The 27,987-nt window shown below is 64.7% G+C and overlaps 1 protein-coding gene across 1 annotated transcript in view; it reads right to left on the bottom strand.

The window, feature by feature from the left end:
• Positions 1–3,740: 3,740 nt before the first annotated feature.
• The window catches only part of KIF26A (kinesin family member 26A), a 38,112-nt gene continuing 13,865 nt past the window's right edge, over positions 3,741–27,987 (bottom strand). Inside the window, exons 4-15 of the mRNA XM_007944582.1 lie at positions 23,721–23,905; positions 16,775–16,964; positions 12,587–12,799; positions 11,824–11,917; positions 11,333–11,595; positions 11,031–11,214; positions 9,985–10,150; positions 9,644–9,806; positions 6,424–9,184; positions 5,302–5,507; positions 4,487–4,637; positions 3,741–3,922 (exon numbers count right to left, since the gene is read on the bottom strand). Of these exons, the coding sequence (XP_007942773.1) occupies positions 3,741–3,922; positions 4,487–4,637; positions 5,302–5,507; positions 6,424–9,184; positions 9,644–9,806; positions 9,985–10,150; positions 11,031–11,214; positions 11,333–11,595; positions 11,824–11,917; positions 12,587–12,799; positions 16,775–16,964; positions 23,721–23,905 (4,758 nt within the window). The remainder of the gene's footprint in view (positions 3,923–4,486; positions 4,638–5,301; positions 5,508–6,423; positions 9,185–9,643; positions 9,807–9,984; positions 10,151–11,030; positions 11,215–11,332; positions 11,596–11,823; positions 11,918–12,586; positions 12,800–16,774; positions 16,965–23,720; positions 23,906–27,987) is intronic.

Genomic DNA, 27,987 nt, shown 5'->3' with positions numbered 1-27,987 from the left:
AGGGAGGAGGCGGGCGTGGGGGGGAGGAAGGTGAAAAGGGGAGGAGAGCAGAGAACTTCCTCCTGGGTCCCTGGCTCTTCCCCTCCCCCTGGGACCCTGATCCCTGAAGGCGAGCAACCCTCCTCCCACCCAGCAGAGAGAGTGGCCTTGGCCTTGTGGGGCCCCAGACACTGTCCACAGACTCTCACTCTGGGGGCCAGGCTGGCAGACAGCTCCCACAGCCCACAGGCCAGGGGGGCCATTGTCAGCTAGGATTCTCCTAGTCACCCACTGGGCCAGTGAGCCCCCACCCTGGGCACCCTTCTCAGGTTGCCCCCACCCTGCGCCCCCCCATGTGGTCTCAGATGCCCAGGGCTGGGATGGGCAGAGTGGGCAGGCAGGCTGGGACCCGCAGTGTGAGTCAGGCAGTACCTTGCCCAGGGGAGCTGACGGGCCAGGCGCCAGGCCCGCATCAGAGCCAGAGAGACGCCACCCAGCCTGAGGTTTGGAGGGTCCACACACCACCACAGGCCTGCTCACCACCGTGGCCCCACTCACCTGACCCACCACTGGCAACATCCCACCCGCCCCCGGCTGCCCATACCTGCTTGCCGCCAAAGAGCAGTGGAGGGGGGCTTGCATGGCCCAACTCTCCTTGGGCCTGTTTTCTCCAAGGCTCAATAAGCAGGGTGCGCACGGACCCTTTTTGGCCAGAAAGCGACTGTGGCCTAGATGACGCTGCCTTGGCTCCTCCAGACAGCGGGGCCAGGCAGCCACAGTTTTCCCACGCCTAAAACGGGTGCATCCCGCAGGGCTCCCAGCCCGTAAGACCAGTTGGGCTTTGATGTCCCACATGAAAGCCACCAGGCCCCCAGGCCAGCCCAGGACAGGCCTCCTTCCAGAAGCGCCTCCGTGGCCCCTGCCGCAGGGGGCTGGGGGGAGGGGGCTTGAGGGTGGGAAGCTGCTCCAGCTAGAAGCTCTGGGCCCTCCAGTGACCGGAGGGTGGGAGGGAGCAGGGGTGCTCCTGCAGAAGGAAGGGACCCATCAGACCTGCTCCAGGCACCCAGCCCGTTCCCACGAGGCATGGTGAGCCCACGCAGTGCATGCTGGGAGTGAGAGCTCTCAGAGGAGCTGGCCCCAGAGGACGGGCACATGGCCCTAGGTGGGCTCAGTGCCTGCAAAGCAAAATCAGGCCTGGCCACAGCAGTGTGGGGGCCGTGGATTCTGATAGTCAAGGTCCCAAAAGAGCTTGCTGGCCCACCCCAACCCCTCCCCCAAGGACTCTCAAGTCTGGTGACAGAAACACAGGGTTGAGTGGAGGCTGGTTGAAGCAGCCTCACCCATCCCTAGAAACCCAAACCACACTCACTACCGTTGAGCCGATCCGCCTCATAGCGGCCCCTCCTTGGGTTTCCGAGGCAATATCTCTACGGAAGGCGATTGCCCAGCCTTCCTTCCGAGGAGTGGCTGGTGGGTTTGAACCGCCAGCCTTCTGGTTAGCAGTCAAGTGCCTTAGGCACTATGCCACCAGAGCTCCCTCAAAATAGAGGGAGAATGGGGCAGGGGAGGAGGCAGGGCCCTAGCCACCTCCCACCTTGCACCTGTGACTTCTGAAGCCAGGGGTGAGGGGGCAGGTGGGTGAGGACTGGGGTGGACAGCCATATGGCCACTGGATTGCCTGGTCTGCTCCCAGGGGTCATTGTGGACACCAGGGAGGCATCTCGTGGACTTCATGCTGACGTCCAGCTGAGCCCCTTCCTTGACAGCGTAGTCCATGTGTTCCTTCCTCCCTTCCTCCAGCAGATGCCCCACCTGGTGGACCCCCACACAGTGTGGCTGACTATAGACACCCATCCCACCTGGTGGACCCCCCGTGGTGTGACTGCAGTGGCCCCACCTGGTGGACCCCCCATGGTGTGACTGCAGTGGGCCCACCTGGTGGACCCCCCATGGTGTGACTGCAGTGGGCCCCTTCCTGGACCCCCCATGGTGTGACTACAATGGTCCCACCTGGCACATCAATGGATTCCAGGGGAGGTCCAGACTCAAGGTTCGGGGGGGCAAGGGTGTCAGGGTGAAAGAGGCAGGTGGCTGTGCACCCCCAGGCACTGGACAGCACCCAGCAGGGGAGCTCAGGGCCAGGACGTGGGCACGGCAGGCCGAGACTGCAAGGGGCTGGTAGGAGGGTGCCCAGTGCAGCCTTGGAGGCCTGGCACTAGGAGAGGCAGCAGGTTTGGAGGGAGCCATGTGAGCGAGGGGCCTGTAGCCCCCCACCACAGACCAGAGAGCAGCCACGCTGCAGGGACCCCAGGTGGTCCAGGAGACATCAGGCAGGCCCAGGGGGGTGGGGGGGCTGAGCGCAGCGGGTCGGCTCCCCAAAAGGGCCCTGGAGCTCCTGGTCACCAGAGCGTACAGAGAAGTGAAGTCAGGACGGAGTGGCCCTGACACCCCAGGAGCAGCTCCCAGCCCAGCCCCCGAGGCACTAGCCGGCTGTCCCACAGGCAGGCCCTGGGGTCTGGCACTTGATGTCCCCCTCGGGGGGGATGGATGGAAGGAAGGAGACCAGGGCTCTCAGAAGGGGCTGCTCACAACCCAAAAGAAGCCCCAGAAAATGCTACTTCCACCGGCCCAGCCCAGCCCCCGCCCTGGCTCTCCACTTCGGCCCGGGAACCCCAAGAGCTGGGCAAAGCATAGAGTGTGGCTTGGGAAGGGGGACGGGGGAAACACAGCTTAGAGCTGCAGCGGCCCTGCAGGAGGTGACCCTCTGAGGACTTGTCTCCTGTCCCTCTCCAGTGTGATGGGTCCCTCCAACACCCTGCTGCCCCTCCCCTCTGCCCAGAACCCTCCTTCCCGACGCCCAGTGATGGCAGGAGCCTGGCGAACAAGTGGTGTGTCTTTTATTCACAAAGCTGCCACGGTGTTATCGCACACTCGTACAAACGTCTGGGCAGTGCCCACGGAGCACAGCACCCAGGGCAGGCGCTGAGCAGCATGTCCTGACAAAGCCCTCCCCACAGCTGCACGCAGCCAACGGGGGACCCGGTAGAAAAAACGTGGAAGCAGGCCTCTGCTCTCAATCTCGGTGCAGAAGCGCTCCAAAGGAAAACGGTATAAAAATAGGAAACTAACCAGAGCTTACAAAACCCTTGCGCCCCCTCACTTTTTTTTTTTTTTTTTTTTTTTGCATGTGTTGTGTTTTATGCTGTGGTTTTGGTAAGAATTCCTGCCGTGGAGGGAGGCACCAGGCCTTCCCCGAGCCCCCGACCCCAGGTCCCGGGCAGGAGCGGGCAGGTGCCGGGAGGGTGGGGCCCCACACAGATCTGGGCCCAGGACCTCCGCAGAGGAAACATCGTCCTGACTCCTGAACAAGACCCCTGGCAGGCACGGGGCGCCCTGCTACATAAAACACTGGTGGCAAAGAAGGTGTGGCAGGTGTGCAGGCCCCACAGCCCGGGCTCCTGCTGCAAACAGGCGTGGGCCACTGCACAGCCCCTGCCGGCGCTTAGCACCAAATGGAAACAGAACAGTACTCATTCAGGTAAAAGGCACTTGCATTGCTCTCTGGTGGCACGGTCTCGGGCTCCATCCCTCACACTTGCTCTGCCCTCTCCCGCGGCTCCCCTCCCCCACACTCCATCGCCTCTCTCAGACCCCTGGTCCTGCGTCGTCCTCGTCCCTCTAACCCTGCCACGTCCTCGCCCCCACATCACCCATCCTTACGCCCCCTCCACGTCCCCTTCCCACTGGCCCAGTCCTTGGCCTCAGACGTCCACCTCCTGGGGCCCTGGGGTGGTGGCAGGGGTGGTGACACTGACGTCAAAGCAGGTGACCATCATGACATGGGCCTTGCACAGATTGACGCACTGCTCCAGGGCAGCCGTGGCACGCTCCAGGGCCGCCAAGTACTCGGCCGACTCTGGCTCCAGCTCCGGGTCCACCTCGACTGGGGAGCAGTGGACATGGTCAGACCCAGCTCAGGCAGCACCCACCCATCCTGCTCCCTCAGCGGGGCCCAGCTGGACTGGTGCAAGGCCCTCTCCCCAAGCCCCACAGAGCAGCAGGGGCTCCAAGAGGATGGTGCCTCAAGGTCACCCAGGGAGGTGGACACTCACAGTGCTAGGGGTACACTCACTGCTCCAGCAGAGGGGAGGGGGCACTCACACTGCTGGGGGAGGGGCACTCACACTGCTCCAGCGGGGGGGGTACTCACACTGCCCCAGCTGGGGGGGGTAGGGGGCACTCACACCGCCCCAGCCATGGGGGGGTACTCACACTGCCCCAGCCATGGGGGGGTACTCACACCGCCCCAGCCATGGGGGGGGCACTCACACCGCCCCAGCCATGGGGGGGTACTCACACCGCCCCAGCCATAGGGGGGCACTCACACTGCCCCAATCATGGGGGGGTACTCACACCGCCCCAATCATGGGGGGGCACTCACACTGCCCCAGCCATGGGGGAAGGCAGCACTCACACTGCCCCAGCCGGAGCGGGTAGGGGTACTCACACTGCCCCAGCCAGCGGCCTGGCTCTACCATCAGGCGGTCCTGGGTCTCCACCAGCTCCTCGCACAGACGATCCCGACGGGCCCGCACTTCCCGCAGCCGCTGCAGCCTGCGTTCTGCTAGCCGTAGCCGGGCACCCCCACTCACCTGGCCCTGGGGACACAGGGGCTCAGGGCATGCCAACACCCAACTCGGCCATAGTGGGGCCAGGTGCTCCTGAGACCTGTTCTACAATGTGGGTCCCCCAGGGGATCCGGGGCAGCAGCCGTGGGCTGGGACTCCCCTCTGCCATCTGCCCTCAGCCAGGGCACCCGGGGCCTCTGGGACACCAGCCCTGGCCTGGGACTCCCTCCTGCCATCTGCCCTCGGCCAGGGCACCCGGGGCCTCTGGGACACCAGCCCTGGCCTGGGACTCCCTACTGCCATCTGCCCTCAGCCAGGGCACCCGGGGCCTCTGGGACACCAGCCCTGGCCTGGGACTCCCCCCTGCCATCTGCCCTCGGCCAGGGCACCCGGGGCCTCTGGGACACCAGCCCTGGCCTGGGACTCCCTCCTGCCATCTGCCCTCGGCCAGGGCACCCGGGGCCTCTGGGACACCAGCCCTGGCCTGGGACTCCCTCCTGCCATCTGCCCTCGGCCAGGGCACCCGGGGCTGCAGCCGGGGTAGTGAAGCTTCCCTACCTTCTCGGCATCCGGGAAGGGCTGTGCAGAGGAAGGAAGGGGTCAGGGTCTAGCCACACGCCCGGGGCCAGCGCAGCCCCACCGGAGCACCCACTCCCTCCGCCAGCCCCACCCCCAGCCCTGCCCCCGCCCTGACCTCGGCGGGGTCCTCGCGGGGGGCCGCCCGGTGCCGCTGCAGCCTCTGCACATCGTCAATCTCGTACACCTTGATCTCAAAGGGCTCCTTCAGCGCCCCAGCCGGAGGCGGCGGCAGGTCCACCCACTGCCCGGGGAGGCTGGGCTTGCGGCCCAGGGCGGCAGTGGCGGGCAGCGGGGCCGGGATCAGCCGGCGCCGCTGCAGACCTGGAGTGGAGCACCACGCGTGAGCCTGGCCCACCCGGGAGGGAGCCAGGCCAAGGAAGACACCTGCCTGCAGCCCCACGGGTCAGAGGACAAGCCCAGGGACTGAGCAAGGAGGCTTCCACCCGGCTCAAGTGCCCTCTGACTGCCCCTGCCAAGCACAGGGGATGTGGTCAACGCCGCCTCCCTCCCCAGCACTCGGCCCCCCAGCCCTGCCGGCCCACAGCACCCACCTGGAGCAGCAGCCACACCCTGTCCAGCACCCTGCACGGGGCCGTCACAAGTTCTCTCTGGCCACTTGTGCCCCACCTCACACCCTCCCTGCTGCCCACATCCCAGAACACCTGGCACCCACCCAGCCTGTGCCCCAGCAGGCCCTAGTGTGCATCCTGCCCCTGCCCCACTCTCACACAGCATGGGAGACAAGCCCCTGAAACCCAGAGTCCCCACAACCCAGAGACCTGGCATGAGGCAGAAGCTGTCCTGTCTAGGGGCTTCCGGGCAGCTAGGGTACAACCCGCAAAGCCACGTCCACTCCCAGCTCCGCAAGAAACAAGACGAGTGACCCACACAGGCTACTCCAACGGGTGGGGACCAGCCACAGGCAGCTGGGATCTGACACCGTAGTGGGCTATGCATGTGGACACTGTAAACCCAGCAGTCTGTAAACTGCAGGGTGTCATGCACACCTGGGGTCTAGAGAGCTGTGCGCACTTATTTTGGGCAACTCACTGCCATGGAGTCAGCCCAGACTCACAGAGACCCCTCCTTGGGTTTCCGAGGCGGTATCTCTATGGAAGTAGATTGCCCAACCGCCTTCCTATGTCTCTAAACTGCTGAGGGCGGTGTCTGGGGCCTACGCTGGCCTGGCCCAGCCTCACGGGCCCCACAGATCTAGACGGTGGGGAGCAGGGCTCACCTGCAGCCCTCTTCTTGGGGGGCCTGAGGCTCCGGGAGCGGGCGCCCGGGGAGGCGGCCCCGCTCTCGCTCGTGGAGTCGGGGGCGGACGAGGCGCTGCCGGTGGCCTCGCTGTCTCGGATCATGCTCTCGTAACCACTGCTACCGCCGCTGTGGTAAAACAGGGCCGTGCGGCCCATGGCAGGGGGCAGCTCGCCGCTCAGCACGCTACTGTTGTCACTACCGTGCCCACTGCTGTAGCGCTGGGGCCGCCGCGGGGCTGTCACCTTGCTGTAGGGGGAGGGCAGGGCCGCGCCCTCGGGCAGACGCTCCTCCCTGACATGGACGCCACTGTCGTTGCCGCTGTCTGAGTCAGCCACGCCCCACGTGGGGCCACAGTGCCCGGGCACACCACCACCCCCCGCCAGCTCATGGACGCGGCTATGAGCGGCCCGTAGCGCTTGCTTGGTGCCCATGACAGTTCCCCGGCCAGCCTTGGCCCCAGCACTGGGTGCTGACCGCGAGGCCACCCTGGGCCCCACCACGGGGCCGCCGGGGGTCCTGCCGGCTACCACAGGCGCCAGTGATCTCACCGAGGAGCTCAGAGTCCTTGCCCCACTGGCTGCCAGGCTGCGGCCCTTGCCGCCCACAACTGGGGGCTTGGGGTTCCCGATGCCCTTGGTGGGGCTGCCCCTGCAGGTGGGAATGGGCCCCGGCATAGGGCTGGCAGGGGGTACTCCCAGCCTGGGCACGGCCCGGCCCGGCCGTCCAGCAGGCTCCCTGGCCCTGCCACTGCCATGTGCCAGGCCCTCGGGCCGCTCAAGTGACGCAGACCCGGCGGGACGGTGTGCAGCCTCAGCCTTCCCAGCCCGCACCTTCAGGCTGGACGTGGCCCTGGGAACGGGGTGGTCCCCCCGGCCACTGGGCCTGGCCGCCTCTTCCCCTCGGACGGCAACAGCCATGGCATCCCGAGGGAGGCCCACGGCTGGGGTAGGGGCCAGGACCGGGCTACCCTTGGGCTCCAGGCTAGATTTGCGCACGGGTGGGGCAGGGGGCACCACCCCACCAGGCCTCGGGAGGGGGCCACCCTTGGGGGTGGTGCTCTTCTTGCTAGAGGTGGCCTTTAAGCTGCCCAAAGAGGCTGCGGCCTCAGCAGGCGTGTCCTCACAGAATGCCGTGGGTGTCGTCACACCCAGCGTGGTGGCACCCCTCCGCAGAGGCGGGATCCTTGCCTCGGGCCGTCGGGTTGCCCTACTGGCCAGCTCACACCCAGCCACCACCCTCTGGGCACACGCCGGCAGCGCTTGGGCCTCAAGAGGCCAAGGGACGCCCAAAGTCGGGGTGGAGGCCCTACCAGCCTCATCTGCTCGGGGCAGCCACGGGTCCTCCAACAGGCCCTCGGGACACCGGGGACTAGCGCCCAGGCGCACGCTGCCCTCTCGGCCTGCCGGGGAGGCAGTCCTGTGCTTCCGGGGAAGACTGGAATGAATAGTCTGCGCTGGGAGTGGCCCCCGGGGGGACCCTGCCCAGAGCTCCCTGCCAGCCCGAGAGGGAGCTGCAGGGGCCGGGGCCTCCCGGGGAGGGGCCGGGGCTGGGCTGTCCAATCTGCTGTGCTCTGAGAGCCCAAAGCCACTGTCCTCCAGGGAGCCCTCCACGGCAGGAGGCCCCCAGGGACCAGGCCCCGCAGGGGCACCACAGCTGAAAGGGTCGGGGCTGGCCTGGGCAGGGAGCTGTGGCGTGGGGCCTCGGCTGTTGGCTGTGCACACGTGGACCTCGCTGAGCCGCGAGCTAATGGAGGAGCCGGGGCTGCCGGAACCCTGCAGTGCCCCAGGGCCGTCAGTGGCCTGCGAGGTCCACGCCTCGAACTCATCATTAACGCTGCTGATGATGCTGACGGGCCGAGAGCCGGAGGCCAGGGCCTGCAGGGAGCAGTCGCTGCCGAAGCTGGCCAGGCTGGCGGGCCGCGGGCCAGCAAGGCCGCCCAGCGGCAGCTCCTCCACCACCGTGAACACCAGCTCGTCCTCCCCATTGAGCTCCACCGGCTGCTGCAGGGTCACCGTGGCGGTCAGCAGGCCCCGGTCCAGGCAGCGGCCTCGAGCCGGCAGGCAGGGGCAGCCTGCGGGGGCTGTCCGAACGGCAACGTCTGTACCACTTCCCCCGGGCTCCTCTGGCTGCGGCGGTGGGGCAGGGGCCGGGCTGGGTAGCTCAGGCCTGAGGCCACTGTCCTCTCTCTGGTCCCCCCGGGTGCCCGTCTTGGAGGGCTCAGGGGTGCCCCTAAGGGGATCTGGGATGGGGCTGCCAAGAGGCATGCTGGCCACAAGTGGGGTACACACAGCCTTCCTGGGGTATGCTGCCTCAGGGGGAAGGGGCCTCCTGGCCACGAGAGCAGGGCTGGCCGGGACCACAGAGGGCCCCTCGCTGCCGTCAATGAAGTCAAGCCGCTCCTGCAGCTCGGCAAAGGTGCTGCAGCGAAAGTGGTCCCAGTCAGCGTCCCGGGGCCCCTCCGAGGGCCGGCGGCGGCCCAGCGCTGGGATGATGGGCACTAGGTCAGGGGGACCCTCGTTGTCAGTGAGCTCTCGGTCGGACAGCGCTGTCCCACCGGGCCCCACATAGATGACGGTATCACAGGACTGCTCACTGCTTGAAGAGTAGTCGGGGTCACCAGGTGCCCGGTGCTCGGGGTCCAGGGCAGCAGTGCGCTGGGAGCAGGGCCGCAGGGGCGGAAGACGGCGAGCACGGCCCTCCTCACACGAGCTCTCTCCCCCAGAGGAGCTGGATGCGTACTGGGGAGGGGCACAGACCCCAGGTCAGCAGCCAGCATCCCCTCCACCATGCCCTCCCTGCACCCATGAGCTCCCAGCAGGACCTGCCTCCTCTCCCCCTGCACCCCTACAGCAAGGACAGCAGTAAGTGCCATGACCACGCCCCACTGAGCACAGGGATGGTGTCACAGGGGGTCAAGTGCAAATGTGACAGAGTGCTCAGCCACCGCACAGGGACAACAGCACAGGCCATCCTGCAGGCAGGAAACGGAGCCCACGGGCAAGGACCTGTGTCCACAGCCAACATCCCAGACACCTGACCCAGAGGACCACACCAGGCCTCCAGGGGCACAGGGAGGCTCCCTGGCCTGGTGGAGGGGCAGGACAGGCAGAATGCAGCCCCACGGGTTACCCGGACAGCCCTCGTGCAGCAGGGGTTCAGGGACTGCAGAGCCCGGCATTGACCCTGGGGCCCCCAACCTTGGCCTTCTTCCGACGCAGGCGGTAGATTCCAGCAGCCAGCTGCACAGTGCTGAGCGTCTCAGCGTGGTGGGCCGGTGCATCTGAGACGTGTGCAATCATGGTGGTGCGGCAGCTGGTGGTGGCCAAGGACTCTCGCAACAGCATGGTCAGCCTGTGGTCCCTGGGGCCAGAGGGAGGCTCAGGCCATGCAGTGGGCAGAGCAGGGGCTGGGTGGGCAAGGGGCGGGACTGAACTGAAGCCCCCAGGCTCTGGTCTGCATCACCTTCTTCCCAGTCCCCTGGGCCCAGGACCAACTGCACCAGACACATTTCAGCCATCCCCCAGGGCCCACCCCTCACCTGTAGGGCACGTGCTTGGCTCCGTTGACCAGGGCCAGGATGACACTGCCCAGGGCCGACAAGGACAGGCACAGGGGACCCCCAGGGGCCTCCCCGCCCCGGCTGGATGCCACTGCCTCACAGCTGCCCAGGTCAATGAGATGCAGGCGGCTACGGCCCCCAGACACTGCAACCAAGGGCAGGCGGTGAGCATGGCCACAGGCACAGCCCACCTCCACGGTGCCACTAGCATCAGGGGATGGGCACATGGACACCTTGGGGGCAGGGGGCAGGGAGCTGGCCAGGCAAGCCTACTCTCTGGCAACATGCAGACCACCCATGCCACACTCACAAGCCATGCACACAATACACACCTTACACTACACATGCATACAGCACACACAGTACAACACACATGCACCATCCACGAATACAAGACACACCATCCACACAGTCATGCACACACAGCCATGCACACACACACACCACGATGCACGCACACACACACCACCCATGCACACACACACCCATTCACACAAATCTACACATGCACTCACCACCTGTGCACGCATACATCACTATACATCCACATACATGCCTGTGCACACGCACAACCATGCATGCACACACACCCGTATACACATATGCCCATTTGTGCACATACCACTCATGCACACCCACACGTGCACATCACCCCTGAATGCACACATGCCCATACATACACTGTCATGCATACACACACAATCCACCATGTGCACACATGCCTATGCACACACATGTTCATGCACATGCACATGCCCACATACACACATGCCCATGTGTGCACATACACCACCTATGCACACACACCACCCATGAATGCACACACACACATGCCCATGCACACACTGCCAGGCATGCACACACCCACTGTGCACACACACTGTCAGGCATGCACACACTACTGTGCATGCACACACTCCCATGCACGCACATGCCCTGCGTGCACACACTGACATGCATGCACCCACACACCACCCACGCACACACACGCCATGCACGCGAGTACCCTAGCCCGAAGCACCTACTTCCACCCCGGCCACACTTCAGCATGCAGTACTGGTAGACGTGCAGCGTGAACAGCAGGTGGGAGCTGTGCCGGGCGTCCTCGCCACAGCCGGGCCGGCTGGAGCTGCGGGCAGCCAGGGCCGCGTCCAGGTAGAAGGCTGCCCTCTCGGCCGTGGGCGCCCGCAGCTCGCTCTGGTTCTGGAGCTGCGGTGGCGGGCGGGTAGGCTCCTCAGTGGGCAGGCCCAGCACATCCCGCCCGCCAACCACCACCACACGGAAACACGCCCCATGTCCCCCAGCAGCTGTGCAGGAGCTGGCGTACCTGCGCCCCAAAGACAGGGTCCTCCCGAAGGTACACGCCTGGGGACTGTGTGTCCTGGAGGCTGCCGGAAGCCAGGCCGGCCAGCAGGTCACGCAGGGTCTGGTCGCGGCCGCACACCTCCAGCGCAGACACACGCACTGAGAAGCGGGTGCCCGTGCGCGCCTTGTGCTCGTGGATGAGTCTGAAGAGCCAGGAGATGGCGCAGGGCATGACGCCCAGACTCTGCGGGGAGCTGTCCTTGCCGATCATGGTGTAGGACTTGCCTGAGGGCCACGTGGAACACATCAGCCCCTGGCCCCAGGCCACAGCACTCAAGGGCCAACCCGGGGCCACTGAGACCCTGGGAGCCTCCCCTGACCCAGTGCCGGGCCTTCCAGGCCTCAGAGCCTCTGCTTCCTGTCCACAAGCCCCAGCCCAATCTGGTGGAGTGAGACCCTCCCGCCCACCCAGAGATGGACAAAGATGACGAGGGCAAAGCGGCAGGCTCTTACCAAGGCTCGTGTGGCCGAAGGAGAAAACGCAGCCGTCGGCCCCACTGACTACAGCCTGCAGCACCTCAGCCACGGTCCCCGAGCAGACTTCCGCCTGCAGGTGGTGCAGAGTGAGTGGGCGGCACTGGGCTGGGGAGGCTGCAGCCTGACTGTGGCCATCACACAGTGTGAGTCACAGGGCACTGGGCTGGCATGCATGGGACCAAAGACACAAAGGTCTGCAAGCACACGCATGCACAGAGCATACACAAACAACACACGGGATCCACACAGCACACAGAGGACGGACGTGCCGACAGGCACACGGCAGGTGGACACACACGAATGCACTCACACACATGCCCAAATCACCAAAGTCACGCAGCCTCAGCACACGGGCCACACACACGAAGGCACACACACACCCTCCCACCCCCAGGACCCACAGTAAGGGCCACGCACACACACTCCCACCCCCGGGACCCACGGTAGGGGCCACACACACACACTCCCATTGCCTCAGGACCCACGGTAGGGGCCAAAGCCACTGGTGTCCTGGGCAAAATAAACCACCTCTCAGCCAGCCCTTCATGGGCTTTCCTGGGCTCCTCCACTGCCTGGAAGATGAGGACGGTGGGGGGTGGGGGCAAGAACAAGGGCCCAGCCACTGGCCCTCTGGGGACACGCCTGGAGGGTGACAGTAGGCCCAGCCCAACTCCCTTCATGTCCTCACCCAGCATGAGCAGACCTGACCCGCTCCTCCGCCGGCACCCGCCCACAGTACCTGCTCTGAGTCCGGGGGGAAGACAGCGTCAAAGGCGAACATCTTGGGTACCGCAGCGCTGGCTGCGCGCCGGGGGCCGGCACTGCCCGGGGGCCCAGCGGCCGGGTCGTAAAGGGTCACCTGCTTCTTCCTCGGGTCTACCTTCAGGAAGGACATGGACTCAGCCGAGCGCTGGGTGCCCTGCGAGGGCCAGATCCGCAACATGACTTTCACCTGGGAGGCGGGAGGAGTTGTCTGAGCAGCTGAGCGCCTGCCCACCGGCCGCCTAATTACAGGGCAGGAGCCGCAGTGCGCAGCCGGCAGGCCGGGACCCGGCACGGGCCCACACCACAGGAATGCGAGTGGCCCAAGTGAGGTCAGCGAGGCCCAGGGTGCCCCACCAGGCAAAACTGCATGGGGGCTCCGGGCACCCAGAGGGCGAGGGACCAGCCCTCAATGTGGGTGTCCTGGGAGCACACACGCACCCCAGCCCTCTGCTCCCCAAAACAGACAGCCACCACAACCCCACCTCGGTACCCACACGGGCTCAACTGTTGGAAACTCGCTCACAGAGGCTTCTGTCTTGGCCAATCACAACCTGAGAGCAGCAAGGGCCAGTGCCTGGGTCCCCAACACCCAGCCAGGCACCCCAGGACCTCAGAGTCCCTGCCCACCTCCTAGCACATCCCAGCCCTCCCCCACCCGCCCAGGACAGGCAGCGGACCACTGCCCCACCCTCCAGCCCAGGAGGTTGAGGTGTGAGGGCCACGTCACATGTTTGCATGTCCACCCACTCACTCGTTCATACATCATTCTTTTCTCCTGCAATTGTTCCAACAATGGAGGGCAGAGTGGGGCTGGCCCCGCTATGTCCTCGTGACGACCCACAGTGCCAGGCGCCCTCGGCCCCTGTCCTGCACCTCCCCACAGCCCTGAAGGGGTCAGGTTCGGGGGAACAGCAGCAGGAGAGCTGAGGCACAAAACCGGGGCCCCTGCCCTGCCCGGGCCCCAGGGCAGCTTTGGGGAGGGGGTTTTGTGCAGTAGGAGGGGCTGGAGTGCAGGCGTGGAGCTGGAGGCCGGAGCTGGCAGCAGGGCCTCAAGGCTCCCTGCCGTTTGCCCGTCATCCCCCCGACACAGTGAACCAGTGGGTTGTTTACTGTGGGTGTGTTTCCGACGTCCATCCAGGCATGTCAGTTCCATGGGGTGGGGCCCGGCTTGGTTCTGGCTGTCCCCAGAGCTGGGGCAGGGGCCAGCTCACAGTAGGTGCTCAGTGAACCCTTAGTGACCGAATGACGACGTTGGGCACCCCTCCCCAGCGACATCCCCAGTGTCGTTGCGCACACGGCGTTGCAGGCCGGCCGAGAGACCAGGTGAGCAGCATCATGCCGGCAGACACCCTGAACCCCACGTTGAGAGCCAGCACCCACAAAGCGTCTTTTGTGTAAGGACACTGCAGGGCCGGGGACATTGCCCACAAGCCAGGACCGGGTCCCACTGCCGCCGGAGAACAGCGCGTCCACTCACCGATGACAGCGCCAAGTCTTCCACCCGGTGCAGATCAAATTACCCGACTCATTTCAGAGTCAATATTTGTCACGGATTTAATTGTAAGTGACAGATACATAACGCCAGCAAAATTGGTTTACTGCGGGCAGTTCGCACACGGCGCCTTCAGCTCCCCTTGGGCGCGGGGCAAATTGATACGCAAGATTGCTGGGGCCGCCCCGGTCTGGCAGCGGGGGGCACAGAGGGGCCCCTCCGTCCTGCGACGGCGAACGCGGCCACGCAGCCTCCATTAGGCAGGAATCGATTCTCTATTCCCCAATGACATGAACACGACGATTTCATTTCCAAGCGCCACCGCAAACAGACAAAACGTGCACTACCCGGTCGTTTTTGGTGATTTTTTTCCAGCGTGAACTCTCGGCACTTCAGGAGCCAAATGGCTTGTGGATCTGAGAGACTTGCTGGCGAGAAGGCAGTGATTTCACTCTGGCCAAGGGGCACCCCCGGGAGATTAATGCCACCGTGGGGCGCGGTTGGGGAGGGGCCGGAGGCGCTACTGGCCATTGTCGGAGCTGGAGAGTCCTGTCATTATGGGGAGATGGCGGGGTCTCTGCAGGCAATAAGCATGTCAAATCTCTCCCCTAAATGTTCAGATTTGACAAAGCCCCACTGAACAGAAGCCGGGGAGGAAAAAACATTTTGCATAAAAAAGGCTCTGCAGCTCCCAAGAGGCGGCCTGGGCAAGGAGGGGGAGGGGCGCCAGGCACCCACCCAGCCGGAAGCCTTCTTCAATCCCACAATGTGATGAATTAACTTAAGTAGCACATTAATGCCAGAAACGGGAGGTGATCTAAGTTCTTTTCCATGACGATACTAAATGTCTTACAGGCGCCATTTCTGACGGCTGATAGCAGCACTGGGCGCTGTGGGGGGTGGGGACCACTCCGCAGCCAGAACTGGGGCACTGGGGGTCTGCCTGGGGAGGAAGGGGAAGTCCAGGAATACTTGGGTGAAGCAGGCCCCCAGGAGTGGTAGTGAGGGAGGCCTGCCATCCCTGACTAATAACAAAACAGGAACAGCCAAAGTGTGACGTCCCGGGTGTGCACCCCGTCTCCCGCGCACTAACCGGCGAGTCGTCACCACACTGGGGTGACCACACTCAGGGGAGTTGCAGATGGAGGCTCTAGAGCACAGACAGGCAGAGTGACAAGGTCACAGCAGGCGGACCCTGGGTCGGCCTGCCAGCAGGTTCTGCAGCCACACTGCCCAGTCACCACGGTGCCACCGTGAAAGTCTCAGTGCCACTCTCCACTTCATTAGGGCCTGCAGGCCAGGGAGCCAGCTGGGAGGGGGGAGAGGCAGGCCTGGGCCCCATATGTCTGTCCCCTCCTCCATGCCAGGGAGACAGAAGCCCCTCCCACACCCTCAAGCCCTCAGCATTGCCCACCCAGGGACCAGGCTGGGCCACCCAGCTGTCCCCCCAAGAGCCGGAGCAAGGCAAGATTGACAATGTCACCAGGCAGCTGGTGGCCTGCCCTTTTCCTGCCCCTGGGCTGGGCAGACCACGAGTGGCCACGCAAGGGCACAGCCACCCTGGAACCACCCAGGAAGACTGGGGGCAGGCATCTCAGCCCCCGCAGCCATGGTAACCAGGGCTGACAAGAGGGGGCAGCAGGGAGGCCGTGTTGAGTGGTAGCCCCCTTGGACGTCCACAAGAAGCGCCACCCACAGGGCCTGGACATGCACCCAGGACACGGCCCTCCCTGCAGGTGACCTCAAGGATATTTACATGGTCCGTACCCCAACCTGCTGGGAGCTCTGGTAGCATAGTGCCTAAGGCACTTGACTGCTAACCAGAAGGCTGGCGGTTCAAACCGACCTGCTAGCCACCAGGGCTGTGAGTGGTGCCTCCCACCTCCCACATCACGCTCCTTAAATGGCCCCACCCACTGCCACCTCCAACATCAGCCACCCCCACCTCAGGCCAGGGCTGGGCCCTGAGGGCCACAGAAGGGTCTGCCTTGGGGAAGGGCTGGGGGGCTGGGGGCCCACCCCAGAAAGTCCCACATAAGCACTGCCTGGGGGTGGGGGCCTCGAGGGGGTTAAAGCCCCAGGTGATGCAAATACCTGCTCACATAGTCACCCGCACCAGGTGACAGACACCCGCTCACGTGGTCACCTGCACCAGGTGACACGGACGCCTGCTCACGTACACCTGCACCAGGTGATGGACACCCGCTGAGCTCGATCAACTGCACCAAGTGACCCCAGCGCCAGGACAGAGACTGGGCTGAGCTGATTAAGCCCCTCTGCAGCCAGTGGGATCTGTGGCCTCCACACCCCAAGGTCTGAGCCCCCAGCATTGGCCAGGCCCTTCCCTCTCTGGGGCTCAGCTTTCCCCACCCCTTTTCCTGAGGGAGTGGCAGGCTGTGGCTGGGATCTGACGGTTTGCAATCCAATCCCAGCCCCACCCCAAGGACAGGAAGGCAGGTCCCCAGAAGAGAAGAGGGTCCTTGGGTCAGCCCTATTCCCGGGACTTGGCTGTCCCCCCCCCCGCCAGTCATGCCCCAGAGCAGCCTCCCCAACCCCTTTGTGCCCCACAGGCCACCCTTCTCCAACTTGGGAGGAGAAAGTGGGCTCCCACCTCCAGCTGCCCCTCCCTGCCGCACCCCAGGGCCACCCCCAACGCAGGGTGGGGTCTACCTTTCCGACGCCACCAGAGGTGTCCTTGGCCTTGGCAGCCTTGAGCAGGCAGGGAGGGGCAGGGGGTGGCCACAGCTGCAGGATGCCGCTGAAGTCCGTGGGGAAGGTGGAGGCCCCGCGGGCCACGGGGGCCGGCGGAGGGGGCGGAGGCTTCTTGCGCCTGGAGGCCAGGCTGAGTTTCTGGGCAGCCCTGGGGGGGAGAAGGGGGCTCAGCGCCAGTGGCCGTTCCCTGCCACCACCGCCCCCACGCCCACGGCAGTTCTTGGCAGGGAAACGTTGCAGGAGACAGCAAGGACCCCACAGAGTGCTTCTCTGAGCAGGCCAGCTGCCGAGCGGGACAGGGCAGGGGCCCAGGCTGGACCCCACTGCATCCCTGTCCTAAGCAGCCCAGGTTAAGGCAGGCACTCAAGGCCATGTGCCTCAGTTTACCCTGCAACCAGCGGAGGCCCTGAGTGTGGCCTGATGAAGTAATACAGTCCAGGTAGCCAGCATGGTGGCCTGCACACAGGAGGCGCTCAATAAACGCAGGACGGCCCTGCTCCGGTGCACCCACGCCCTCACCGAGTCCCCAGAACCAGAGTGGAGCTGTCATTCCTGCCACCCCTTCTCTGACAGCAGGGCCACCCCCACCCCACCCCGGAGCTGCTGGGGCGGTCTCAGCCTGCCCCCTCCTCCTGCTGCCCTCCCGCCCCTGCCCCATGTTTCTGCAGCTGTCCCCCAACGCCACCTCCAACGTCTTGGTCCCCAGTAAGAGCCCAGCACACAGCTCTCACAGTCAGGACCCACAGAGCCTGCAGCTGCCTCCAGGGCATCTGGGAGCGCGCAAGGATGCAGACTCCCAGGTCCCACCCCAGACCCATGGCTCCGAAACCCTCGGGGTGGGCCCAGGCGTCAGGTTCCACCCCCTCTAGGTGGTTCTGATGCAGGTTTGGGACCCAGCGGTCCGGTCATAGGAAGCCCTAGCCGGCACACACACAGACAGACAGACAGAGAAGACGGGGACACACAGAGACAGACAGGACAGGAACACACAGACACATGCAAACATGCACGCACAGTCACACATACAGACATGCACACTCACATGTGCACATGCATATGCACGGCACACACTGGCCCACGTATACACACATGCACACAGAGGTACACACCTGCACAGACTCACAAATGAGCATTTGCACACACATTCACACCCGCACTCTTACTCCGGCACACATGCACACACGTCACGCATGCACACCTTCTCACACAGACACATGTATATGCACCTACATACACACACACAATCCCACGTCTCCCCATACAGCCCCACAGCCCCCTGTTCATGAAGGCCTCCTGAGGACATGGTCCCATGCCCAGCTGCTTGCCCTCCGCCGGCCCCCAGGGGCTTCTGCGTGCCACCAGCTGCTCCCTGCAGGGGCTCCCACAGTACGCCAGCAGGCCCCTTATGGCCACGTACCCCCCAGCCCAGACCTGGGGCCTCTGGGGCTATGCTGCCCTCCCCGGCCCCCACTTCCCCTCCACAGGCAACACCAAGGACCCCACGGTGGGGGGTCTGCACTTGGACTTCCGTGGACAGGTGGCCCCTGCTGAGGTCCCTGAGAGGAGGTAGAAGGAGTATGGGTACCACCCTGCTCCCCAGCCCCCACCCACCTCCCCACAAAGCCCCCCAAGACCTCTCAAGCCTACGTTGTCTTCTCAAAGGGACCTCAAAGAGGATGTGGAACCCAGGGCATGGCCCCAGACCCTCCCCGCAGCCTCAAGGCGCCCTGCCCCTCCTCTGAGAGCCCTGCCAGCTTTTCACTAAACTCCCCTCATCTTTAACAAGAGCTGTCTTTTAAGAGACCCCAGGGACAGCTTTCCTCCTAGTGAGGTGTCGTCAAAGAAGATAAACGTAATATACGACCGAGGCGTCACCCGGATAGAGCAGAGACAGCCCCAGGGACGGCCCCGCAGAGCCCCGATGGAGCAGGACGGTCCCGCGGAGCCCCGGGTGCCTGGCAGAGGGAGAGCCTGGCCAGGGAGCCCCAGTTCTTAGCCTCCGGACATGTCCACATCGGCCCTCGGAGAGGGCCTAGGGCCCCAGAGCCCCCACGCCCCTCTGCACACCTACACATGCCGCCGTGTTTGTGAACCCCAGCCTCCCTGTGAGGAGGACCCCATCTGCCTGACCCACCGCAGACAGGGACAGGTGGGGGCTCCAGCAGTATCAGCACCAACAGGGCACGCACAGGGGTCCGTGGACACAGGAAATCAACAGGGACGTGCAGGGGCCAAGGCACAGACTTCCTTGGACCACCATGGTGTGGGGAGCACTCAGACGAAGGGAAGGCAGTGACCAGGGGGTGCTAGGGGGCCGAGCACCCTGAGCAGGGGCTGGGGGTGGCCCAAGGCAGGCGGGTCTGCATGCAGCCGGAAGGAGTGAGCTGGCCGGGATCGGAGCCGGCCTGTGGTCCTCCTTGAGGTGGTTGGGTGCAGTCAAGGCACATGACACAGAGCGACTGTCCACGGGGTTTTCATGCTGTCATCTTTATGGAGGCTTTCTCCCAAGCAGCTGCTGGGTGGGTTCAAACTGACAACCTTTCAGTTGTGGGGAGGGGTCTGATTCTAGCCCCTCCACTGACCACCCGTGTCAAGCCACTGCTGCCATGCCACAGAAGAAGGTAAGGCCCGACTGAGGATGCTGTGACCTGCACCTGCCAGGCTACCACCCCCACCTGGGGACAGAGGGGACGAGCCCAGCCCACAGGTGCCCCAAACACAGCTGGGAGGGAGGGCGGTCACTCTAGAAGACCAGGGGCCCCATGGCCTCAGCAGCCAGGTCTAAAGTCGGTGCACAGGCACCTGCTGGCCCCAGGGTTTCAGAAAGGGACAGCACTGGACAGGCAACAGACAGCCATGGCTGAGCAGGCCCTGGTCTGGCCCCCTGGATGAGCGGGGTCACTCGGGGCAGCATCTGCGCCAGCTCTGTACCTCAAGGTGGCCGCCTACAGTTGGGGGCAAGGGCATCATTTGGGTGATCCCACCTAGGAGGACAGGCCACATCGAGGCAAAGAGCCCACAGGTGCCACAGAGCTGGGCCGCACACAGGCCCTGACCTTGGGATACCAGGGCCCCCTGGACATGGGGGAAGGAGGTATCTCCCACGGGACACATCCAGGCCCCAGGGACACCTGGGCAGAGGCCGGATGGACCCCCAGCATGCCCAGCATGACTCAAGAGCCCATCACTGTTAGTGAGAGCCTGGGTGGCACTTTCCCCCTTGATGGTGGTTGGCCTCCCTGGGAACTGGGCAGGCCGACCAACCACGGCCACGCCTCTTGGCATGAGGCCCCCAGCCTGTCAGGGGCAGATCTGGTTCCTGAGCAATGAGGGAGGGGAGCCACCAGGCCCACAGAACACCTGCCACACTCAGGGGCCTAGGGTGGAGTACAGTGGGTGCTGCGGGGGGGAGGTGGCCGGAAGGAGAGCTGGGAGGGGAGTGCAACAGGAAGGGGGTGCTTTGGCTCTGAAGGGAAAGCTCAGAGCAGCAGGAACTTCACAGACAATACCCTCCACACCTTCTAAAGACACCTCCTCCAGGAAGCCCTCGCTGATGTCACTGAGCTGGGTCAGGGCCCTGGGGCTCCCCTAGCCCCTGTGCCCCGATACCTACGTTCAGGCCACCCCTGCCCTGAGACGCCTGTTGGCACAGTGTTACCCACAGGTGCTCAGGGCATGCTCGCGAATGGATGAATGAACAAATGGGGGCTCCCCACCAACGAGCGTCAGGTCCTCACCACCATCCTGCAGGGCCCGTCCTAGCTCACCACCCTGGCCACCGATTCACAAAACAGAGGGGAAGTATTTTCTGCAAAGAAAAGCTAGCTCCTTGACAAGAAAGTGTCCATGGTGGCCTGGAGGTGGGGCCTCGATCCCCCGAGACACACACAGGCCTGTCTGGATGCGTAGGGGCCAGTCAGCCCAGTAAGCACCTCCCAACTGCCCCTCACCCAGCCCCGGCCCCAGAGCCCCCAGAGTCCTCAATCCAGCGCTAGGTTGGGTGGGCACTCATCAGCCTTGAGGGGCAGCAGAGCCCAACAGCAAGGCCTGGGCCACAAGGGACAACAGGGACAGGGGCCACAGCCTCTACTCCTGCCCTGTGCTGTGCCAGAACCTTCCTGAGGCTTCCCAGTCGCCCTCCTGCCAGGTGCCTCTGGGCCACCGTGGCTTCTGGGGACGCCCACCTGGTGTCTGCACCTCCATGAGGCTCCAGGCCAGCCCTCGAGGCTGCAGCACCCAGGTGTGATGGGGGGGGCAGGGGCCGGGGAGGGTACAGAGCAGGGGTACAGGACACGCGGGACTCCAGGGAGGGACCCAGGGCCAGGAAACGGTCTCCCGTGTCAGGCATTGGGGCCCGAGAGACTCCACAGTGCAGGCCCTGCCCAGGCTCAGGGTGGAGGCACCTCAGGGTGCAGGGGAGACCCCAGAGGCAGGGACGGGGTGCAACAGGTGGGGCCCAGGGCTGGCGAGAGTCGGGGGGGGTATTCATAGCAGGGGTGAGGAGGGCTCAGAAGGGCGAGGCTTGGAGTCCTGCGGGAAACATAAGACAGGCTCCCCGCCCACATGGCGGCCTCTTCCAAACACCTTGCTGAAATGTAGGCCCATGGTGGGGGTGCAATCCACACCCCACAGGATGACGGCACCTGGATGCTGGGTCCCCAGAGCTGCCCCACCCCTTCTCACGTGAAGTAAGGAGCAGGACGGCTGGAGTAGGGGTGCTGGGGGACCTGAGGTCACAGGGAGCACTGAGGTGCCGGTGGCAGCGCCCACATTCACCCAAGACTGTGGGGCTCCAGAGCCCAGCTCAGAGCCCACCCACTCTGCTCCACCTGGCAAGCCCCAGCCACCGAACTCCTGCTCAACCATCAAAGCTCACCTGTGGCCACAGCACCAAGGCAACCCCCGTGTTGTCGCTCCTCCAGCCCACGCTGCCACCAAAGGCAGACTCTTACTGACACCATCACTCCCACCATCACTGGCCTGGAGACTTCAAGGGAAGGTGTGGGCAGGGTCAGCTCTGCCCCTCCAGGTCCTCCATGGGGGAAGCAGGTGGCAGGATATCTTAGGTGCCAGGAATATACCTGAGGCCCCAGGGGTCAGGGACCACCATTCTCCTGGCAGCAAGCCAAGCCCATCTCCGAGCCAAAGTATCCTCCCCAAAGTGAGGGGAGGGGCCCGTCACAGATGCTGCCGACCCACCCTGAGCCCTCCAGGCCCACTGGGGGCCAGCTACTAGGTGGACACACGCACCCCCAGCCTCATGCCTAAGGCACCCCTCAGGGAGCCACTTCCCGGGCCAACCTGGTTTTCGGCCCACTCAGCACTGGTTTCTATGGAAACTTCCCAAGGTCGGCAGAGCTCCCAGACAAAGGCAGACAGGCCGCTGCTGCCGGGCGAAGAAGCTACCACAGGGACCCCAGCCTGCCCGCACCCCAGGCATCCTGGCAGCTCAGGAACTGGGGGCCTGGGACCGCTCCCCACTTTGAGAAAGGCTCCACTCCACCTCCTCCCACAGCAGGTGGGGACAGACAGGGGCCCCCACAGCGCAGGGCACTGAGTGCTTCCAACAGGAAACCCTGCAGCTGGGACCCTGGCGCAACCCCAGGCTGCACGAGGTTGTCCTTGCCTGCTACCCCACACAGTCCCGCTGTCAGAGGCCCCAGGACCCCACCCAGCCCCACCCCAGGGCCCCAACCGGGGCCCTGCACCTAATTGGGCCACAGCCCGGCTGTAGCCGCATTAGTGACTCCTGGCTGGGCCACACAGCAGGCGCTCCCCGGCCACGGCAACAATGCCCTGATCATATGCCCCGTCACTCCCCAACCAGCCAGCAGTCCCCTGAGCCCATGCTGAGAAGGCGTCTGCTTGCCCGCCTGGCCAGCATGAGCTGCGGACAGGCTGACGGCCAATCACTTATCAGCAGCGTGAGGGCCGCTAATGGGACTGTGACCTGAGCTGGGCCCACATTACTGCTCATTAGGCCACAATGACACCCTTTAATCCCCAGCCTCTTGTGGAGAGAAAGGAGAAGGCAGCCAGGGTCTGAGAGTCCCCGGGCCCTGGACGGGCGGGAGGGGCTGGCTTCGCCCATGCTGTCCCTGCTCTGACATGCCCAAGGACCCGGTGCCTGAGGGCCTAAAGTTCTGCATTCCGGGGTACACAGAGAGGCTTCCAACCCCCCAGAGCCCCGGGCCTGGGGCAGAGACACAGTGCAATAGCTGGGGTCACCCCCGACGTGCGAACTATGGTCACACCCCAACATGAGAGCCAGAGTCATCCCCCGACGCGGGACACCCGGGACGTGCCGGAGAGAATGGTGACTGTGGGTTCCGGGTGCAGCCCCGTCCCCCAGGACATCCTCCCTCTCGGGGCACGCCCGCTCCCCACCCCCACGCCCCCAGAGTGGTGGGAGCTGCCCACAGCTGTGCCGACCTCTCCCGGCGTATCCCCTTCGCCGGCACAGCACCCACCGCGTCCTGATGAACTCCCTTGCACGGGCCAGGCCTGTCCAGGTGGCCCCAATCAAGCACTCACCACACCTCAGCCACACACAAGGGGCGGTCCGATTTTACAGACATGAAAACTGAGGCACAGACTTGCCCAGACGTCGCAGACTCTGGGTTCAAACCCAGGACACTCCAGCAACTGGCTGAACACCTTCCCCTCAGCAAGGGGGTTCCCACCGGGGTCAGAAGCACCTCAGACATGACTGAGGCTCGGGACAGATGGTGCTGTCCTCGCTGGCCACCCGGGGACCTCGTCATCCCACACACCCCTCCCCTTTGCTCCTCCCGGCCCCTCCAACAGCAGTGGGAGAGACCACTGTTCTCCAGGAAAAGGCCACAGGCCACCCCGTGCCCCCCTGCTGCCCGTTTTCCAGCAGCCCTGAGCCCAGACCACACACCTGACAAAGAAGGACACGGCAGCCGAGGGTCCTGTGGAGCCCGCCACTGCGGGCAGCGGGGTGACCAGGGCCGTGGGACAGGCCCCGCCGAGGCCCCACGCCTGGGACACGCCATCGGGGCCTCCAGCAGGGGGCGCATCTCTGACCGTCTCTGCCACCGCCACCGCGGCCACCGCTGCCTCGGCCTGCAGGGGAGATGAGAGATCCGTGAGGGGTGGAGGACGGGCAAGAGACCCATGGCGGAAACCTGGCCACTGTCTCTTCCAACCAGGAGGCCTGCGTCCCAGCACCCACGCCCAGGGCCCCCACCCTCAGACTTCTGCCCCAGAGCAGCTGGGAAGGCCACAGAAATCAGGAGACAGGAGACCTGCGGGGACAGGACTCGCCTGGTCCCAGGCCACCCCGCCCAGCTGCTGCCTGCTCACATCTCTGCCAGGGTGTGGCCCCAGTCCGAGGGCAGTGAAGGCCAGCGGGGGGCAGTGGAGGGCAGTAGGGATGTCAGGATACAAGGCCCTGACCGGCACTGTGGAGAGTGGGGTCCAGGACCCAGAAGCTCGGACTTCCAGCCCCTCCCCCACCCAGTTTCAGAACTGTGGGGACCCCAGAGGTCAGGACTTCCACAGTCTGGAAGCACCTGCAGGTGTTAGGGAGGCACCCCAGTCCTGGAGGAGGTTAGTGAGGTGCCCCAGCTGCACGTGTGTGGAATTCTGATGCTCTCAACATAGGACATGCTCACACTAATCAGGGACCATAAATCAAGAGCGGGAGGCGGCCCCAGCAGGAGGTGAGGATGTGGACAGCCCAGCAAACTCAGGCCCCACCGCTGGAGACTGTGTGCCGCACAGGGACATGTCCTCCAGACCCCAGGCCCTTGCCTCAAAGAGACCCTGAACCCAAGCCTGGCCCTGAGGCGAGGGGCAGCCTGCCTCAATGGAGTGCCCCTCCCAGCCCACCAGGGCTCCCGGCATCCGGCCCATTCACTGGGGTGCCCCAGCTCCAATCAACCCGAGTATTCTGTCAACAACCTGGCAGAGCACGGGGCCCCACACCATCTTGGTGGCCTGGGGGTGAGGAGCCAAGGAAGCAGCCACACACGGGGCCCAGCGTCCTCGGGGTTTCCCAGGCAACACAGCAGAGGCCGGGATGGCATGTCTGCAGAACACGCCACCGGGCCCAGAAGGAAGGTGCAGAGCCCGGCCTCCCGGCTTTCAGCTTCAGGGGTCACACACCCCCAGCCCCCCAGCCTGCACTGGCTTCCAACCACAAGAATAGCTCCACAGAGAGACCCCCAGAAGAAAGCTGGGCCCGCCTACTGGCTCCAGCCCCCAGCTCCCAGACACCTGCCGGCTCTGATGGCTGCTAGAAGGACAGGCAGGCAGCAGTCAGGTAAGGGAGATGGACAGACAGACAGCCTGGGGCCTTACTGTCCAGGACTCCTAGCACCCCACCCCTTCGCCACCCCCACACACACACCTGGAGGGCTGGGCTACCCCTCTCAGGAGGAACTCTACTCAGCCCTCAGCACCCAGCCCTCTCCTTAGGCAGCCCTCGATCCCCTACCCCTACCCTGACTCCCCACCCCCGGCCATTCCTGGGCTCCACCCTAACTCATCATGCTCCACCACAGAGCACAGGGCCACCCTCAGTTCCACAGAGCTGCACACTCTCATTGCACTCCCACCACCCCAGGCACCCACCACCCTGCCTGGCCTCCTCCCACCCTCTTGTCTCCACTGAGTAGGTGTTCAACGCCCCAAACCCTCTCCAGACCTCAGCCTGGCAGAGTCAGCCGTGTGGACAGTCCACCAGAAGCCAGGGGGAGAGCCGACGGCCGGGGACACGAGTGTGCAGGAATGGTAAGGAAGCGGGTCAGCCCAGCCAAGGCCAGGCATCGAGGGCTAGAGAACTACTCCTCCCACGGGCCACAGAGGCCTGCATGTGGGAGCACATGGCTGTGCCCCCCAGGTCCCCGTGCACAGGATGACTTAACTGGCATCCTCTCTCCTGGTAGGTTGAGGCCCTCTGTAACACTTTGCACATGTGTGTTCTGTGGACTGCCCCACACCCTTGCCAGACAGAGTGGTCGGCAAAGATGGATTAAAGTCCCAATGCACTGGTAACGTAGTGCCTAAGGCACGTGACTGCCAACCAGAAGGCTGGTGGTTCAAACCCACCAGCCACTCCTCGGAAGGAAGATGGGGCAATCTACTTCTATAGTGATACCACCTCGGAAACCAAGGAGGGGTGGCTGTGAGCCGGGCCCAACTTGCCGGCACAACAACAACAACAACAACAACAGCACTGATGTTGGCCACCAGGACCTGTACCCCTTGGAGCAGCACCAGGCGGGCTGAGCGCCCACGGGCACCATGGGCGGGGCAGCACTGCACAGAGCCACCTGGTACCCCATGTGAGGGCCACGCCCAGGGTCCCGGGACAGCATCCCAGAGCCCCAGACAGCGGGGGCCGAGGCTGGAGGGGTGGCAGCAGGCGCAGAGCTGCCACACCGCGGCCGGCCCCCCCAGACATGCCAGCATCGCCAGCTCCGGCCGGAGTTCCAGCACCGCCCGGCATCCGTGCACGCTGGCTCAGCCCGCACTGACCTGTGTCAGAAGGTCCCGAGCACGCCTGGCTCCACCGCTGTCCCCACACGCTGCCGGGACTCGGCTCCGTCGGTCGGAGCGGCCCGGCCAGTCCCTGCCGGAAGCAGAACCCGGGCATGCCAAAAGAAGCCGTTTGGCAAAGCAAGAGGCAGGGTAGAGGTGGGAGGGCGTCGAGAGGGGAGACCACAACACGGGGAGAGGAGACAGGGGGCAGGAGGAGGCGGGAGGGCAGCTGAACAGAAAACAGGACAGCTCACAGGCAGCAACGGAAGGAAAAGCGTGAAGAGAGGAAAGTGAGGCGCCTGGCCGGGTCGCACCCCCACCTGCAGAGCAGACCCTCCAGGGAGAACTTCGGGGGCCTGTGGGGCTCTGGGGTTCTGTGGAACCCCAAAGTAACCACCTTCTGGAGGACACCCCCCACCCCGGATTCTATTCGTGCTCGACTCTGGACCTCACGAAGCCTTTTCATGCTGCAAAGCGGGGGGCAGAAGGCAAGGAGATGGGGTGCTGGGGATGTGTTCGGAGCAGCCAGGGTGACTAGGAGCACAGGGTGGGCGTGGGGCTGAAGGACCAGCTGGGCCAGCCAGAAGGGGCCTCAGATGATGGCCCCACACTTGCACAGAGGGTGAGGGTGGCATTGCCCGCTTAGAACTTCGGGCACCTCAGTGCGGCAGGCACGCTGTCCCCCCAGACTCTGTTTTCTGAGGGTTTCAGGCTGTGGGTGGCCTGGGTCGGGACTGCCCGCCACCTGCAGGGGTCTCAATGGAGGAAGGCACTGCCCAGCCTCCACTTCACAGGCCAGTGAACTGAGGCCCGGGGGCAGAGGGGGGACACCGGCAATGGGACCAGGAGCACAGGGGCGCCATGGACCATGGTCTCCAGTTCCCGCCACTGCCCACCCTCCAGACCAAGCCCCTGAGGACTAGGATGGCGGGCACTGCCCAGGGTTCTTAGGGAGCCAGGCTGGCTCAAGGGAGGGGGAGGGGGGCATGGCAGGATTAACGCCCCCAAGCCAGGGCCTCCCAGTCACTGAAGGCAGAGGGAGACCCTGGAAATGGCCTCACGTCCACTGCAGAGTCCAGGCAGCCACAGGGCCTCCTCCAGGAAGCCCCCCTGCCAGCTGGGCTCCCCAGCCCGCCCACATAGCCCAGACAGTCTACCTCCCCGGGGACCCCTCCCTGGACCGAGGCCTGGCTGCTCACGTCTGAGGGCTCAGGGAGGTTTGGTAAACCCGAAGTAGCTGACCTCATCCCAAGTCACGGCCACCTCTGCAGTGCCACCTCTGCACCTCCCTCACTGCCCGCTGCCCCTCAGAGTACCCCTGGCACCACCATAGCCCTGTAGGCCGGGGAGAGCACTTCTTTCTCAGACCTGCAGGCCAGGGGGCCCACAGCACCAACACCCATTGGTTACAACCAAGGCTAGTGTCCTGGCAGGCTGGAAGCTGCATGGCCCTCACGGGTCACCCTCAGATGAGGAGTCTCTGTACCTACAAGACTCAGAAACCCTCCTGTGACCCTGCTCTTGAGAGATGACAATCGGGGCAGGTGCCCAGCTCCACCCCAGCAGAAGGGCCTAACTCCACCCCTGCCGGACACCCAACTCCACCCCTGCAGAACAGCCTAACTCCACCCCTGCAGGAAGGCCTATCTCCACCCCTGCAG

The sequence above is a fragment of the Orycteropus afer genome, unplaced genomic scaffold (genome assembly GCF_000298275.1).
Source record: "Orycteropus afer afer isolate SDZICR_OR568_19922 unplaced genomic scaffold, OryAfe1.0 scaffold00128, whole genome shotgun sequence".
Lineage (NCBI taxonomy): Eukaryota > Metazoa > Chordata > Mammalia > Tubulidentata > Orycteropodidae > Orycteropus > Orycteropus afer.
This window is presented reverse-complemented; position numbering and strand designations above follow the sequence as displayed.